The 16,223-nt window shown below is 43.3% G+C and overlaps 2 protein-coding genes and 1 non-coding gene across 3 annotated transcripts; 2 read left to right on the top strand and 1 right to left on the bottom strand.

Moving 5' to 3' along the window:
* Window positions 1-58: 58 nt before the first annotated feature.
* On the bottom strand, window positions 59-14,213 carry LOC132432691 (zinc finger and SCAN domain-containing protein 26). The gene is made up of 4 exons (XM_060023419.1): window positions 14,133-14,213; window positions 8,743-9,228; window positions 8,310-8,427; window positions 59-4,877 (listed from the first exon to the last, which is right to left on the bottom strand). Exons 2-4 carry the CDS (start codon window positions 9,160-9,162, stop codon window positions 3,976-3,978), a joined length of 1,440 nt encoding a protein of 479 aa, XP_059879402.1. The 5' UTR covers window positions 9,163-9,228; window positions 14,133-14,213; the 3' UTR covers window positions 59-3,975.
* LOC132432950 (protein BEX3-like) lies at window positions 10,300-11,426 on the top strand. The gene is made up of 2 exons (XM_060023808.2): window positions 10,300-10,311; window positions 11,053-11,426. Exons 1-2 carry the CDS (start codon window positions 10,300-10,302, stop codon window positions 11,374-11,376), a joined length of 336 nt encoding a protein of 111 aa, XP_059879791.1. The 3' UTR covers window positions 11,377-11,426.
* Window positions 12,096-12,157, top strand: LOC132432988 (U7 small nuclear RNA). The gene has a single exon (XR_009521042.1). It is a non-coding gene; the product is annotated as a U7 small nuclear RNA (small nuclear RNA).
* Window positions 14,214-16,223: the final 2,010 nt, after the last annotated feature.

Raw genomic sequence — 16,223 nt, 5'->3', positions numbered from 1 at the left:
CACCAGGCCATGGGGATATTCCCAGCCTGCCCCTCATTTCTGCAATCATTTCAATTAAAAACCAACTCGATGATGAAGACAAAACTGAGTTTCTGTCTTTAGAGTCCTCACAGGCTGCTGGGGGAACAGATTAATAACGATTACAATACAGCAAGCAGCACAAATTTTAAAAACTTAAATATACAGATCATATATGTACAATTAAAACACAAGGTGCATAGAAACTATAAAATGAAAAGTATCCCACTCCCCATTTAACCATTGTTAATATTTTGTGTATATCTTCCCAGGACGCTAACAGCCACATAGTAGCGCTCATTAAACATCTGTTTAATAAGTATGTATTTTAAAACACCTCTGGCATCACAATGTAATTTTGCACCTTATCTTTTTCAGTTAAGAAAGCTTGGAGATCTTTCCATACCACTTTATCTTTTAACAGCTAATTAGTATTCCATTGTATGAGTTAATTTACTTAACTATTCCTACTATATTTTTTCTTTGTTAAGTAGAGAACACCATTGAATATCTTTACATGGTTTTATGAGTATATTTCTGGGGTAAATACTACACACTGAAATTTATTTGTCAAAGGGCATGTGCATTTAAATTTTGATATACAGCTCCCTTATTTAATTTTTAAGGGCACTGCTGTTTAAGAGTAAAAGGAGAATCTAATAGAATAATTCAGCCAAGGTGAACATGGCGGTTCAAAATCAGAATTAACATGTTACTTACCAACCAATTAACATGTGAAAAGACTTTCAATTTTGACAGTAAAACTATTCTTTAAAAACTCTTTAAAAAGCAGACCCAGGGGGCTTCCCTGGTGGCGCAGTGGTTGGGAGTCCGCCTGCCGATGCAGCGGATGCCGGTTCGTGCCCCGGTCTGGGAGGATCCCACGTACCGCGGAGCAGCTGGGCCTATGACCCATGGCCGCTGGGCCTGCGCGTCTGGAGCCTTGCTTCGCAACGGGAGAGGCCCGCGTACCGCAAAAAAAAAAAAAAAAAAAAAAAAAAGCAGACCCAGGGACCTCCCTGGTGGCGCAGTGGTTAAGAATCTGCCTGATAATGCAGGGGACCCGGAAGATCCCACATGCCGCGGAGCAACTAAGCCTGTGCTCCACAACTGCTGAGCCTGCGCTCTAGAGCCTGTGAGCCACAACTACTGAGACCACATGCCACAACTACTGAAGCCCATGTGCCTAGAACCCATGCTCTGCAACCAGAGAAGCCACCGCAATGAGAAGCCCGCACACCGCAAGGGCATCGAAGAGTAGCCCCCGCTCGCCACAACTAGAGAAAGCCCACGCGCAGCAACGAAGACCAACGCAGCCAATAAGTAATTAATTAATTAAAAAAAAAAAAAAGACCCAAACAGAAATGGCTGACCAGTAGAAGACACTGCTGCAATACAGTTAGTCTTCCTGGACTTCTGCTCTCTGAAAAGATTTTTAACTGCCTTTTAGGGTGTCTAGGATGTCTTACATTGCAAGCAAAACCCCAGTCAAGATCTGTTATAACATTTGCCCTTTGTTCAACGTTTCTATAATTTTCAGGAATAAATAAGGAAAACATGTTATTTAAATATATCTGTATCCAAAATTTTGCCCAGGTGGTTATGGATCTGCCCCAGGGTACAGATGAGAACACCATTTCCTTTGGAACCATAAGGAAGAATTAGGTTAAGGTGTCAATGAACTTAGAATGCTTATAATACCTATACTATGGAATCATCATGAAAAGAGAAAGCCAAAATAAATTTTCCATATATTTAAGGTATATATCAATTGTTCATATTTTGAATCTTTTAATTATCTTTGCTTTTTAATGAGAATAATAAAGATATTCCATGTTCTTTCCTTAAACTGAACAGAATCAAATAGATTTAAACTATGACATGGAGCTAAATGTTTAGGTACAAACCTCAGCACACCCATCAAAACTCTTGGAAAATCCCTGTTATCAACTTAATTTTACTCATAAAGGCAGAATAAAGACACATACCTTTATGGTTTCCTAAGCAATGGAACATGACTGACTTTCCATGAAATTCTTTAATTTCTCAAAAAATTACAGCTGCTTCTCCTGCTGATTTGGTCCTCCTCCAGATAATGGTATTAACTGTTGCTCTGCTCAGCTTGCATCCACTCAGATCCGAGTGGGAAGTGGGCCAAAGACTCCTAAGTGCCAGGCACCTCCCCGGTGACGCAGTGCTTAAGAATCTGCCTGTCAACGCAGGGGACCCTGGTTTGATCCCTGGTCCAGGAAGATCCCACATGCCGTGGAGCAACTAAGCGCACGCCTAGAGCCCATGTTCCGCAGCAAGAGAAGCCACCACAATGAGAAGCTCACCACAACAAAGAGTAGCCCCCTCTCCTCAACTAGAGGAAGCCCGCGCGCAGCAATGGAAGACCCCACGCAGCCAAAAATAATAAAAAAAAAAATCTATATCTATATAAAAGGCCCCCAAATGCCTATTTCAGCCTTCACTCTCCCCTTTACTCTTAGTGACAGAAGACTGATTTTCAGCCGGGCATTCTGCAACCCAGAATAAGACACACTTTCCAGCTTCCCTTTTCTAAGATTTGGCCTATGATACAACCGCTGAAGTGATTTACAGGAAGGCTGCTTAAAGGGAGCTGACTGACCAGGAGGAGTCTCTTTTGTCCTTCTGCCTTTTGTCCACATTTTGCATGTGATGGCTGGAGCTTCAGCAGCCATCAAGGATGATGACCTTAAGGAATGATGGCATGAAAGGCAGAAGCTGGGTTCCCTAGTGATGTCATGAAACCACCTTACCAGTGCTGGACTGCTGTCTCTGGCCTTTTCTATTTAAGAGAAAAACGAACTTTTATTACATCATTCCCACTTTTTTTTGTTGTTTTTAAACTATACTCAGCTGAACAGAAACCTCAGCAAAATATGAGGACTCACCAGTCTTCCCACTCACGTGACAGAGTGAGAAGTACCCCAAGCAGCTACCACCAATCAGCAAGTGATGTTTATCATCCTGGTGATATATTCAGAAGTGGACTTCCCTAAGCTTAATATTCTTCATCATTACCATGACATTTTGGCATTCACAACATGAAGATCATGATCTCTTCCAAGCTGTTTTTCTGATTTGACTTTCAAGATTCCAGAACAAGCAGCATTTTAAAATTCTGTCCTCAGTATTAAAGGAAAAAAGTCCAATTTCTTTCCCCATTTTTTGAAGTTTCTATGCAGCAGCCACTATACTGACACTGGAGTTATGAAGTAAGACAGTTGCTACTTGGATTAATTCAGCCCAGTTCATTCAAATGGCTTATGAAATCTCTTCCATAGTCTAAATAAAACCTTACTCTCTAACTTGAATCAATGAGGTATTATGGCAGGGATGGGGCTGCAAAAGGTAAAATTAGATCATCTTTGCTTTCCAAAATGCTGATTGGGGGTAGGGAAGGAGAGGATAATGCTAGGGGCAGGCAGGGTAATAAAACCAGTGGGCGAAAATGTTTACCATTAACCTGTGCTTTAAGATACCTTTGAGTGTCATATATTTCCAAACGTCATTGGTTTTATTGTATAGGAGTCTGTTGCTGTAGCATATGCGAAAATATCAACCTGCTCTTTTTCTGTTTAAGCCTGTAAATCTGTGGACACTTGATTCATTGCTGACTTAAAGCCCTCACTCAATCATGAGGCTCTCTACTACTTGGAGATGCATAGCTATGCATTTAGCATGCTAAAGGCTCTGAGAAGTCCTGCAGTAAAGAATGCTATTTACCTTTGATCCCCCAGGGTCTAGGGTGAAAATTACTGTGGCCCAAAGCTGACAACAAGGAAAACGAAGGAAAGAGAGAGGAGGCAGATAGCCTCCAACTTGGTCCCCAAGAGTTCTCTGCCAGAGTTGGCTAGAGTGCCTTTCCTGAAGTGCCGGCTTGCTTGTTAATGTACTGTCTCTGATGGTCCGTAAGGAGAGGACACCTCATCAAGCCTGTTTGTCTTTGTGGTGATATCTCTGATGTTGAAAAAGACCTGACCTCTGTCTGAAGGCTTCTCCACATTCATTACACTCGTACGGTTTTTCCTCGTTGTGGATTCTCACGTGCTGAGTAAGGTGTGAGTTTAGTCGGAAGGCCTTCTGGCATATGGTACACTTGAAAGGTTTTTCTCCAGTGTGAATCCTGTGGTGTCGAATAAGGTCTGAGGTCAAACTGAAGGCTTTCCCACACTCGTTACACTGATGGCTTTTGGAGTGGCTGTGGATTCTCTGATGGTGGGTGAGGAGTAGGGCCTGACTAAAGGTTTTCCCACACTCCTTGCACTCACAGGGCTCCTCCTGACTGTGAATTCTCTGGTGTCGATTAAGGTGAGAGCTGCGCCGAAAGTTCTTTCCACAGTGGATACACAGGTAAGGTTTCTCTCCAGTATGGATTCTGAGATGTTCCAAAAGGCCTGCATTCTGGCTAAAGACTTTTTCACACTCCTTGCACTGATAAGGCTTCTCGCCAAGATGGATTTTCTGATGTCTGACAAGGTGTGAACTTCTCTGAAAGGTTTTCCCACACTCATGACACTGATGACCCTTCTCTCTAGAGTGGATTTTCTGATGTCCAGTAAGACTAGAACTCTGACACACTTCAGATTCACAGAGCTTTTCTCCCCTGTGTGAACCTTCATGCTTAATCAGGTCTGAGTGCTGGATGAACCCCTCCCCACATTCTGAGCATTTATAGTCAGTCTTCTCCTTGGCCTTGGCCTGCTGCCTATCCAAGTTAGAGTCCTCATAATAAGCCTCTTTGGGTTCAGATATTTTCCCAGATGATTCCACTCCTCCACAGGAGTCTGTCTCTACAACCAGCTTCCCATTCTCAATCCTTGTCTCCTCACCTGAAACATTAAATATATACCACCAGTTACTTGTTTTTTGGTGCTTAGGAAAAGGAATCTACAATTAGGAGGAAAAAAATTGAATCAAGCCATGTGTGCAAAGTGGAAATGTTGTGGGTGCTGGTGTTTGCATAGAACATACATGGAATGATACATAAGAAACTGTTTAACAGTGGCTGCCTTTGGGGGATTATGGTGAGAGGCAACTTATTTTAAATGGTTTGAGGTTTATCATGTGATACGCACATCTATACATACATACACACAAACAGAAATTAGCAAGCAAGCAAACTGTCATAAAGGGCATGGCTGTATGTTCTTGATAATGGCCTCATGTGGAAAATTAGAAAGCTAGGTCAACTGAGTACCCTGGGGCCAATAAGAAAGGGCTAGCACCAGAAATGAAGAAATAAACTGGAAATGAAGACATGCAGACGTGGTGCCAATTTTATCATGATTAACTGCGTAATCTTAGGTAATTCCTCTGGGCTCAGTCTCCTCACTAATAAATCAAAAACACTGGGCCACAAGGCCTTGAGGGTAACATGAAGTCCACAAAAATGTCTTAGCCTTTCCTGATCTCCTTGGATGGCAGTAACTGCTTTCCTGTGTGGTTCAATGGAGCTATTATATCTCAGTGCTGTAATAATTTGCTTATATGTCTGGAACATAAGACATATAAGCAAATTATAACAATGTGTGCTGAATGAAACCTTAGCTCAGACACACAGGGAAGAGGGTGAGAGGGAAGAGTAGATAGGATAAGTCTTTTAAGTCCAGGAGCCTGAAAGGGGATGCAAAGTCAGAATGAGAGAGGAAAAGGGGAGATGGATGGAGAAAACAGAAGAGGGAGCATCTAAGCAGCACTCATAACAAGCAAATGAGGGTTACCCCGTGTAAGCAAGATAAAGGCAGCAGATCATTTAATGAGTGAGAGTAGATGAGAAAGTGAAGGGTGTAGGAAGGAGACATCAGGGAAAGTAAAAGCACATGTGGGAGAGAGAAGATTAAAAACATGTACTATGTGTAAAGGCCTTTTGCAAGAGGATGAAGTAGGCTCCATGGGGGAGGGAGTGAGAGTTAAGGGATGAGAACAAGAGAAGTTCTTTTCCAGTGATTTTATAATGACATACACAACTAAAAGGGGAGGCAGGGGCCTCCAAAACTGAAAAACAACCTGAACTTGAATATAAAATAATGGGGCTTCCCTAGTGGCGCAGTGGTTAAGAATCTGCCTGCCAATGCAGGGGACACGGGTTCGAGTCCTGGTCCGGGAAGATCCCACATGCCATGGAGCAACTAAGCCCGTGCACCACAACTACTGAGCCTGCACTCTAGAGCCCACAAGCCACAACTACTGAGCCTGCACACCACAACTACTGAAGCCCGCGCACCTAGAGCCTGTGCTCCGCAACAAGAGAAGCCACCGCGATGAGAAGCCCGTGCACCGTAACGAAGAGTAGCCCCCACTCGCCACAACTAGAGAAAGCCCGCATGCTGCAACGAAGACCCAACGCAGCCAAAAGTAAATAAATAAATAAAAGAAGAATATAAAATAACATTTTCAACAGATCTAGAGGGTAAGGAACAGTTTCAAGAATCTACTATTGCTAAATCTACTTTTCATACTTAAACACCCATCACTGATTACACGGCATAAATTCATTTCTGCAAGGCTGTTTAGAAAAGGTAGGCCTCTCTCTTTCAGTGGCTTTACTCAGAAAGCTTCCAGAAGAAGAGGACTTTTGAAGCAGACTCAGAAATTGAGCAGGGGGAGTAGGTAGTAGGTAAAAGGAGCCTTTAGAATTGAAATCAGCCATTCATCAAATAGACATTTACTGAAGGTCTACTCTAGTCCAGGGACAGTAGCAGACTCAGGAAACAAAACAAAGCCCATGCCCTTTTGGTCTGGTGGGAGAAAAAGAGAAGTAAACCAGCAACTCTAATATAATACGATCAGTTCCGTGGTAGGAGAAAACTTGGAGCTCTAGCAGCAGAGGTGGGGAAACTGATCCAGACTTGGAGAAATTAGGGAAGGACAAAGAAAGTGATATCTGAGCTAGGTCCTGAAGGATGAGGAGGAATTAGCCAGGGAGAGTGAGGAAAAAGTATTCCAGACAGAAGAGGAGCAAATGGGAAATGGAATGCAACTCAACATGAGGGGAACACACAGTGTGATCAGGTGGGACAAAGGGTGATTAATTAGCCCAATGTGTCTAGGACTGAGGGGTTTCCCAGCACATGCAACAGCTGGAGCTAAAAGTCGCAAGCAAATCGGAGCAAGCTGGTGATGCTAGTGGACATGGGGCTGCAAGGTCTGCAAATGCCAGAACATGCCGTGTGAGGCCTTTGTTAAAGGCTATTGGGAGTCACTGAAGGTGGTGGGTTGGTTTTTATTTTTTACTTTTTATTATGAATTTTTCAAACATCAAAAAAAATTGAAAGAATAACATTACTTAGCTCACTGAAGGGCTTTAACGAGGAGAGCAACATTAATGAATGTGTTTAAATGACAGAGAATGAACAGGAGGTAATTTAACTTCAGTGGAAGCACTAAAATGACAGACAGTAAAACAAAAAGAGAAGCAGGGCTTGTATCAGACTGGAAAGAGGAGAAAATGAAAGGGATAGAAATTAGAAAGAGAAATTCAGAGTCAACGAAAATATGGTAGAGCAAAATAAAATAATTCAGGTAACATTTAGAAGTAAAAGACAGTAGTCGTTTACAGTAATTTGAATGTGGTAAGAAAAAATGAGTAATGAATCATGTGGCTGGAATTCTTTGCCTTGGGTAAGAAACTAGCACTCCTTTTTTAATTCACCCCGACAGTAATGGGGAGAAGAGGAAGGTGAACGTCTACACAGGAGAAGCATTCAGTTTTAACTGAAGAAAAAAAAACCCCAGGGCTTCCCTGGTGGCGCAGTGGTTGAGAGTCCGCCTGCCGATGCAGGGGACACGGGTTCGTGCCCTGGTCTGGGAAGATCCCACATGCCGCGGAGCGGCTGGGCCCGTGAGCTATGGCCGCTGAGCCTGCGCGTCCGGAGCCTGTGCTCCAGCAACAGGAGAGGCCACAACAGTGAGAGGCCCACGTACCGCAAAAACAAAACAAAACAAAAAACACCCAAACTAGAAACATCCAAAAACAGAAAGAAGGATTAGGGGAAAAGGAAATGTCTGGGGTGATGGAAACTTTTATATCTTGATTGTGGTGATCATTAGACAAGTACAATTATTTCATGTTTGTGAAAAGTCATTGGCCTGTACACTTACAAAGAGTGAATTTTACTGCATGTAATTTACACCTCAGTAAACCTGACTCAAAACAAGAATAAGACGCAAAATGCCAAGTGTGCTGAGCAGGGCCTCGGGTGCGGGGGGGACCATGAAGCCCACCACATCTCACATGCAGGAAGATGCAGTCTACTTCTTACCCTTCTGTCTCTTGGGCTTGGGAATTTCACCCTCAGGCTGGACCTGCTGCTTCAGCACTGCTTTCAGAGGGGTCGTCTCCTCCACAAGCATTTTCTGTTTCTTTGCCTGGTTTGGGTCCTAGGGATGATTAGGTACACGTGGGTTTAGGAGGAAACTGCTGTTCAGAAAAACACTTCTGTGTTAGAAAAGAGAGCGAAGAGAAACCACAGAAGGGCAAAGAAAAGAGGCTGGAGAAGCTGGAGCACATTCAGTTTCCTCCCACCAGAGACGGGTAAGGCTGAGGTAAGACCTTCAGCAATGAACAGCCAGACTGAAAAGAAAGCTTGGCTGAACCAAAGCTTAGCGATTCTCCCACTGGTGAGCTCATGGCCACCGCTCTGGCCAGAGGTCTCAATTCCTGCTTTCCTACAAAAGAGCACATCTGACCCTTACCACCTGTTGTTCTGTTCCTCTCAGTTCTGGCTGCAAATCCTCCAGTACAACAACCACATCTTCCCCACTCTCTGGGTGATGCTCCCGCACCCGGGCCTGCAGCTCCTCGGGCAGGATGGTCAGGAGCTGCTCCAGCACCAGCAGCTCCAGGATCTGCTCCTTGGTGTGGGCGTCGGGCCGCAGCCACTGTCGGCAGAGCTCCCGGAGCCGGCTCAGCGCTTCTCGAGGTCCTGTGGTCTCTTCATAGCGCAACTGCCTGAACTGTTTGCACAGTGGCTCCTGCCCGAGGCCTGCGCCGTTTCCTTGCAGCTTGGCCCCCTGTTCCCGAGGAGAGCGGTTATCCTCCTTCACTAAGTGAAGTCCCTCCTTCTTCAGATTCAGAGGAGCCGGGGAAGGAGTGGTTACCAATACTGTTGCCATCCCCAGCTTCAGACTGCTCTCTCTGTTCTGGAGAACTTTCTTTTGACTGCCTCCTCAGGGATACCCCTGAAAATGCAATAACAAGAATCACAGAAACAGTAATAGTATAGTAGTAGTAATGATAATAACAACAATAGCAACACCCCTTTGTTGGGTTTATACATTTCCAATAATTACTATCCTTTTTTTTTCTCTCTGAAACAACCATACAAAATGAGAAGACTCTGTTTTACAGAAGACTACCAGCTAACATAGCAGGAATAACAGATTTGAAAAAATCACCATTTTGTAGCCCTTGAGGAAATAACTGTTTCAATCAAGGACCACAAATGGGTGAAATCATTGGGTGACAGGAGTAGGGGGAAAGGACAAGCTTATAGTCTCAGAGAATCACCACACTGATTGCTTATGAATTACAAGGGGAAGAGTGGAGCTATCTGGCAGTCACAAACTTAATCAAATGAAACCTAGTAACACCAACAGCAAGACAACTGAGCTTGTGCCTTATCACTTAGGTAGCATTTTTACTAAAAGTGTTTAACATGAATCTAACAATGAGGAAACTTTCAGATAAATCCAGAATGTCCAGAATGCAGCTTCTCTACAATAGGCATGTACTCTTCCAAACAATCAATATCGTGAAAATAAAAAGAAGGTGTGGGGAAGGTATTTTTCTAGATTAAAGAGATACAGCAAAATGCAATGTGTGAAATTTGCTCTTAAGTTAAAAAAAAGATACAAATATGTTTTGAAGAATTCAGAAATCTGAATATGAATAATATATATATATGCAAACTATGGCCCAGCCGACCAAATAGGGCCCAAAGGCTGTTTTTGTACATAAAACTTTACTGGAATACAGCCAAACCCATTTGTTTAGATAGTGTTTACATCTGCTTTCACAATACACTGCAGGACTGAGTACTTGAACAATGGCGCACTGACCCCTGTGTAGTCAAAAATCCGTATACTACTTACTATTTCTGCCTCAAACACAAAAGGAACTGGTAGATGACCAAGGGTAGGAAGCTGAAACAGCTTGGATAGGATCAGGATTCAAACTCTAGTTCTTTTGACTCCACATATTGTGATCTCTAATCAAATACAAACTTTTCCCCACACTTAAAGACCTATAAAATGAAAACACAGGTATTGATACTATTGATATATTTATTGAAAAAATCCGCACATAAGTGGACCCATGCAGTTCAAACCCTTCTGTTCAAGGGTCAACTGTAGTTGCCATAGAGATCGTATCACCTGCAAAGCTCAAAACATTTACCATCTGGCCCTTTACAGAAAAAGTGTGTAGATCTTAAGAGTTTTCTCAGGTGGTCACGTAAGAGAATATCCTTATTCTCAGGAGATGGTACTAAAACTTATTTTCAAATGTTTTGGGGAGGGGGGATTATGGGGGGTGGTGTGTGGAGAGAGAGAGAGAACACAAATGTAGCAGGAAGTTCACAGCTGCTGCTATATGAGGGGTATATTGTATTAATTATACTACTCTTTCAAATTTTCAGTAGATTTGAAAATTCTCCAAATGTTGAGAGGGGAAAAAAGACACAAAATGAGTAAAACTGCTTGTAGGTTCATTAATTAAAGCCAGTTTCAGAATTAACTAAAAGAATATATGGATATTCATAACTCATCTCATTTACAGATTGTCTACAATGTGCCAGACTCTCTTAGTTGCTGAGACACAGAGATAAAAGAACTCCTTGGCCTTTACAGCTCTCTGCTCCGTAAGAAATCTCAAGTGAATTAGCAGGTCAGAAAAGGCTTTCTGAAGCCCCCTGCCCCCACCCCGGCCCCTTGCAGGTCTGCGGGACTAAGCGTCTAGGAGGCGCACTCGTGGCAAGAATCAAGAGCAGGAGGCAGCGAGGATAGGTCCAGGAAAACGGAGAAGTGGAGCAGCCTGTGCAGAATGCAGAGCAAGACCGCCCTTTGGGAGGGGGCGAAGGCCACCAGCCAGCAGGAAATAATAGACAGGGACAGGCTCGCCGACTTGCCCCTAATTTCCCATGGGCCATACCCAAGAGGCAGGTCAACGATGGGATGGGTGGAGATGGAGATGATATGGAAATGTTCATGGAGATGAGAGAAATCAGGAGAAAACTTAGGGAGCTGCAGTTGAGGAACTGTCTGCGTATCCTTATGGGGGAGCTCTCTAATCACCATGACCATCATGATGAATTTTGCCTTATGCCTTGACTCCTGCCATTTTCCACGAGATTAATACTGTGATTCCCATTTTCATTCTCCTTTTCCTTACATTTTCCTGATATGCCTTTACTGATCCGTTTGCTGTGAACCTTATGTAATTTCCATGTGTCAGGTGGGTTCTGTGTTACCAGCTTCTCACTGGAGGTTGCCTGGGCACCCAATCTAAGTTTCTGTCAACAGTAGAGTTTCACCCATTTGCATGGGAAAATGTAAAGCTAATAAAGCAATTAAATAGCAAAAAAAAAAAAAAAAAAAAGAAAGAAAAGGTTTTCTGGAGGTGAGTCCTTCTGACTCTTACAAGACAAGTGAAAGTTAGGCAAGAAAATCGCGAAAGGGTTTTTCAGACAGAAAAGTCTGAGCACAGAACTGTTGGAAAACCTCACATGTTCAGGGTAGTTGTTAGTTACGGCTGGGAAAAGGCTAAGTGGGCTGGAACCCTGGGAAACACCTACATGTAAGGAAGAGAAGTAAGAAGGAACAACTGCAGAGGTAGGAAAACAAGGATAGTAGTATCTAGAAGGCCAAGGGGATCTGTTTCTGTAAGTGTGGAGTGATGGAAAGAGCCTGGGCCTCAGACAGGCCTGGGTTCTAGTCTAGCTCTGTCACTTACACTGTTTGTTTACTCATTTGTAAAATGAAGGTAATATCTAATTCACAGAGATGTTTTGAGGTAAATGAGATAATAATTGTAAAGAATAGTAACTAAATAGTGGTACAGCTCTTTTAGAATTTGTTTAGCAGGTTTTCTGGTCCGCACTGGAACATCCCCCCACCCCCAGAAAAAGAATAGCAACTGACTGATTTATAACTGGATTATAAAGAGGCAGTGTTCGAGAGTGAAATGTTATAGGAAGGTGCGTTCACCTACAAACTGACATATGCACTTAATTAAAAAACAAAGAGGTCATTGTGACCTCTGTGAAGGCAATTCTGGTCATGGGATAGGGAGGACAGTCACCTTGCCACAGGAGAATGAGAAAATGGCAAGAGTAAGCAAAAATTACTTTCAAAAAATAGGACATTGAAAGGAAGGAGAGAAATAGGACATAAGATAGGAGGGGGTAATGTAGAGGACAGGTATGTCTGTAAGTTCAATTACTATCTTTATGCTGATGACTTCTTTATTTTTCAGCCCAGATACATCAAGAGTGCCAGATCTATATTTCCTTCTGGCTATCTGGTTTCTGGATACCTTACAAAAGCCTTTCAAACCCAACATGTCAAAACTGAACTCAGAGAATTCCACCATCGTCCTTTGAAACAGGCTCTTGGTATGTGTAGAGTCAGCATTCTTGATTTTGACAACTCTTGAGTGACTCTAGAAATCAGTGACTAGTGTCTGCCAATTGCTGGCACACACTTCTGAACCAATATGCGTGAGGCTCAGTTAGTGGCTGTGGCCAGTTAGGTTCCAAATTCCAAATATATAACAGCTAGCTGAAAAATATCACCCAGCTGTTATATATTCCTGGATGTGTATTAGAGTAGCACTCCCAGCTGATATTTTTCTGTCAAAAATGGACTTATAATTCAAAAAGCCAATCCTGCTGCAGTTGACCCTTGAACAACACAAGTTTGAACTGCGCAGGTCCACTTATACTGATACATGGATTTTTTTTTTTTTCCAATAAATAGGCTGAATCTGCAGTTGGCTGAATCTGCGATGCGGCCTTGTGAATACAGAGGACTGACTGTAAAGTTATACTCAGATTTTCGACTGCACTGGGGGTAGGAGCCCTTAACCCCGGCATTGTTCAAGGGGCAATGGAACTCTTAATGAAACTGAAAAAAAAAGTCTGCGAAAGTAATGATTCTTAGACAGAAAATAAAAATGGTTAATTTTATGTGACAACTTGACTGGGCCACCGAGTACCCAGATATTTGGCCAAACATTACTCTCGTGTTTCTGTAAAGGCGTTTTTGGATGAGATTAACATTTAAATCAGTCGACTGAGTAAAGCAGATCGCTCTCATTAATGTGAGTGGGCTTCACCCAATCAGCTGAAGGCCATAATAGAGGAAAAAAAAAAAAAATGCTGACTTTCCCCTAGTAAGAGAGAATTCTCCCTGCCTGACAGCCTTCAAACTGGGACCGGCTTTTTTCCTGCCTTCCTACAGTCTGTTCTCATCATGAGTTCCCAGCTGTAGATGCTTTAAAACATGTCAGCTGTTTTTCCTTTGCTTAAAATTTTCCGACAACTCTTCACGCCAAGAAATGACCAAATTCCTTACACAATACAATGCCCACTTTTTCTACAGGCCTCCTCCCACCCCCCAATCTTTCTGATATCATCTTCTACACACTTCCCCCTTGTTCACTGCGCTCCAACCACGCTGGTCTCCCTGCTATTCCTCGAACATGTTAAGCAAGCTCCCGCTTTAGGGCCTTTGCACTTGCTGTTTCCCCCTGCTTAGAAAATTCGTACCCCCAAAGGCCACACAGATCTTTTAACCTCCCTCAGGTTTCTGCTCAAATGTTACCAAGGTTTACCTTTAATAGGTATTTAAAATTGAGCTCAGTGGATGAAAAATATGCAGCAGAAGGTTGTGCCCCAATAACTAGATCCACAGCATCATTCCCCTCCTAGGGCCCAGGATTGACACCTCTCGCCCGCCCCCGCCCCAAGTCCACACGGCCTCTCTGTCGGGTAAGGCTTCCCTGCACTTCCACCCTCAGGGAATCAGTTAATCCCCAGCCCACGGGCTGCAGTTCCTCCCCAAGCTGGGGCACAGTCACCACTCACCGCTCCAACGACCGGCAGGAAGGGCCAAACGCTGTCAACCCCCTCCTTAGCTCTTTGCTGATCTCCGACTCTCGCTCCGCGGTTCACTTTAGCGTCGCTCTAGGACTGCCGGAGGACCGCGGCTCGATGGCCTTCTGCTCCCGCCTCGCAGGAGGCGGCCAAGCTCCCAACGGTTGGCTGAACGTTCTCCAAGCCCCGCAGCTGAGAGGGGCGTCCCGTTGTGCGCTTACTGTTTTTTCATTTTTTAAGCCGAAATTTATTTTATTCATGTAAAAAACGGGCCAGCTCACTTTACTGTTATCACAAGCAGCTGGCGTTCCACTTTGCTTACTCACGTAATTAAAACACGGACACATATATTACCATGTCTTCCCAATTTAAAAAGTCATCAAATACAGTGGAAAAAATAAATGTCGAAGTATTTTGAAGATTAAATTTAACAATGAACGTATATTTGTATTGAAGGGTTTAAGGTAATAAAAAATTCAGAATTGTTACAAAACGCAAGTTCGTGAGCTGGACGAACAGTGAGGCCAAACCAACCAAAACGTCGGAGTCTGGAACAGAGAAAGGTTTATTGCAGGACCAAGCAAGGAGAACGCGCGGTCCGTGCTCAAAACACCCCCAACTCGCCAAAGGTTTTCAGCAAAGCATTTTTTTTAAAAGCCAGGTGACGGTGGTCAAGCTCCTGCACACTTCTCTGATTGGTTGGTGTTGCGGTAACAAGGCGGTTAACATTATCAGTTCTTAGGCGCCTGTAGGTCTGGGGGCTCATGATCATCAAGTAGTTAATTTCTTCCATTTGGTGGTAATTTTAGCATCTGTAAAACAACTCAGGAAGAATGCATCAGATACTATTATCTATGTATCTATACTTCAGAGAGGAGCCACAGCAGAGGATATGGGGGAGGTGTCTGTCCTGGGGAGGCCCCATAGGGTCCTGCTCAGTTACAGTCTATTACTATGGGAGAGAATAATCAACGATTATTCTCTGCAATGTATGGGGGTGAAGGGGTGGTGCAGGGGATCATATATCACTACAAAAATAAATTCTGCAGAAGAAAACAAATATTCCCTCTCTTGCCCACCTCATCACAGACTGTATTTTTATAGTCTGTGAACAAAATAAACCCTTTAAAAAACCTGAACAAACTTTGGTTTCATCATTGATAATTTTGAAACAAATATCATACTAACCATGGTTTTATGACATAATTCATATTGTTTCCAGCCTGAAATTTTCGTAACAGGAAAGAAAAAAAAATTCTATCATCAGGAGAGTTATCTTCTCCTTGAGGGTCAGAGCTCGAAAATATCTTTTAAAAGTTAAAGTAGGGCTTCCCTGGTGGCACATGCCGCGGAGCGGCTGGGCCCGTGAGCCATGGCCTCTGAGCCGGCGTGTCCGGAGCCTGTTCTCCGCAACGGGAGAGGCCACAACAGTGAGAGGCCCGCGTACCGCAAAAAAAAAAAAAAAAAAAAAAAAAAAAAATGAAGTAAAATATATTTACTTAAAAGCTTTTCCTGGGTTTCCCTGGTGGCGCAGTGGTTGCGAGTCCGCCTGCCGATGCAGAAGACACGGGTTCGTGACGCGGTCCGCAACGATCCCACATGCCGCGGAGCGGCTGGGCCCGTGAGTCACGGCCGCTGAGCCTGCGCATCCGGAGCCTGTGCTGCGCAACGGGAGAGGCCACAACAGTGAGAGGCCCGCGTACCACACACAAAAAACAAACTTTTCCTTAGGCTAACAAATCTAGTCAATGCAAATATTTTACTAATTAGAAGTTAATATTCTGTCCTGAAGGGAAAACATACAACTGATTTTTCAAATTTATAAATTAGTGCTTTCCCCCCCAAAAATTATGCAAGGAGTAAACATAAATTTTAATTTTAAAAGGGAGTAAATGTATTCTAATTCATTTACCCGCTTTCAAACTCCCTACCATGGCTGGCTTCTTAAATGTCACTCATATTATCAAGGCTGAGATTATTGGCATTGCGTTGTTTATCCCATGAAAATAAATACACTTAATGTAGCTTGACAAACAAGAGTTTTTCAACAAAAATTCAAGGTGTGCATTTTTATGTAGTCTG

This window comes from Delphinus delphis, chromosome 10 (genome assembly GCF_949987515.2).
Source record: "Delphinus delphis chromosome 10, mDelDel1.2, whole genome shotgun sequence".
In the NCBI taxonomy this organism is placed as follows: Eukaryota; Metazoa; Chordata; class Mammalia; order Artiodactyla; family Delphinidae; genus Delphinus; species Delphinus delphis.
Note: the sequence above shows the minus strand (reverse complement) of the source record. Positions and strands in the feature narration are given on the sequence as shown.

Excerpts from the sequence above, each read along its gene's own strand:
- LOC132432691 (XM_060023419.1), bottom strand. The coding sequence starts at position 9,162 with ATGGCAACAGTATTGGTAACCACTCCTTCCCCGGCTCCTCTGAATCTG. Across the intron at positions 8,428-8,742 it reads GAGGAACAGAACAACAGGTG|GACCCAAACCAGGCAAAGAA; the intron begins GTAAGGGTCAGA and ends AATCATCCCTAG. Across the intron at positions 4,878-8,309 it reads CAAGCCCAAGAGACAGAAGG|GTGAGGAGACAAGGATTGAG; the intron begins GTAAGAAGTAGA and ends TTAATGTTTCAG.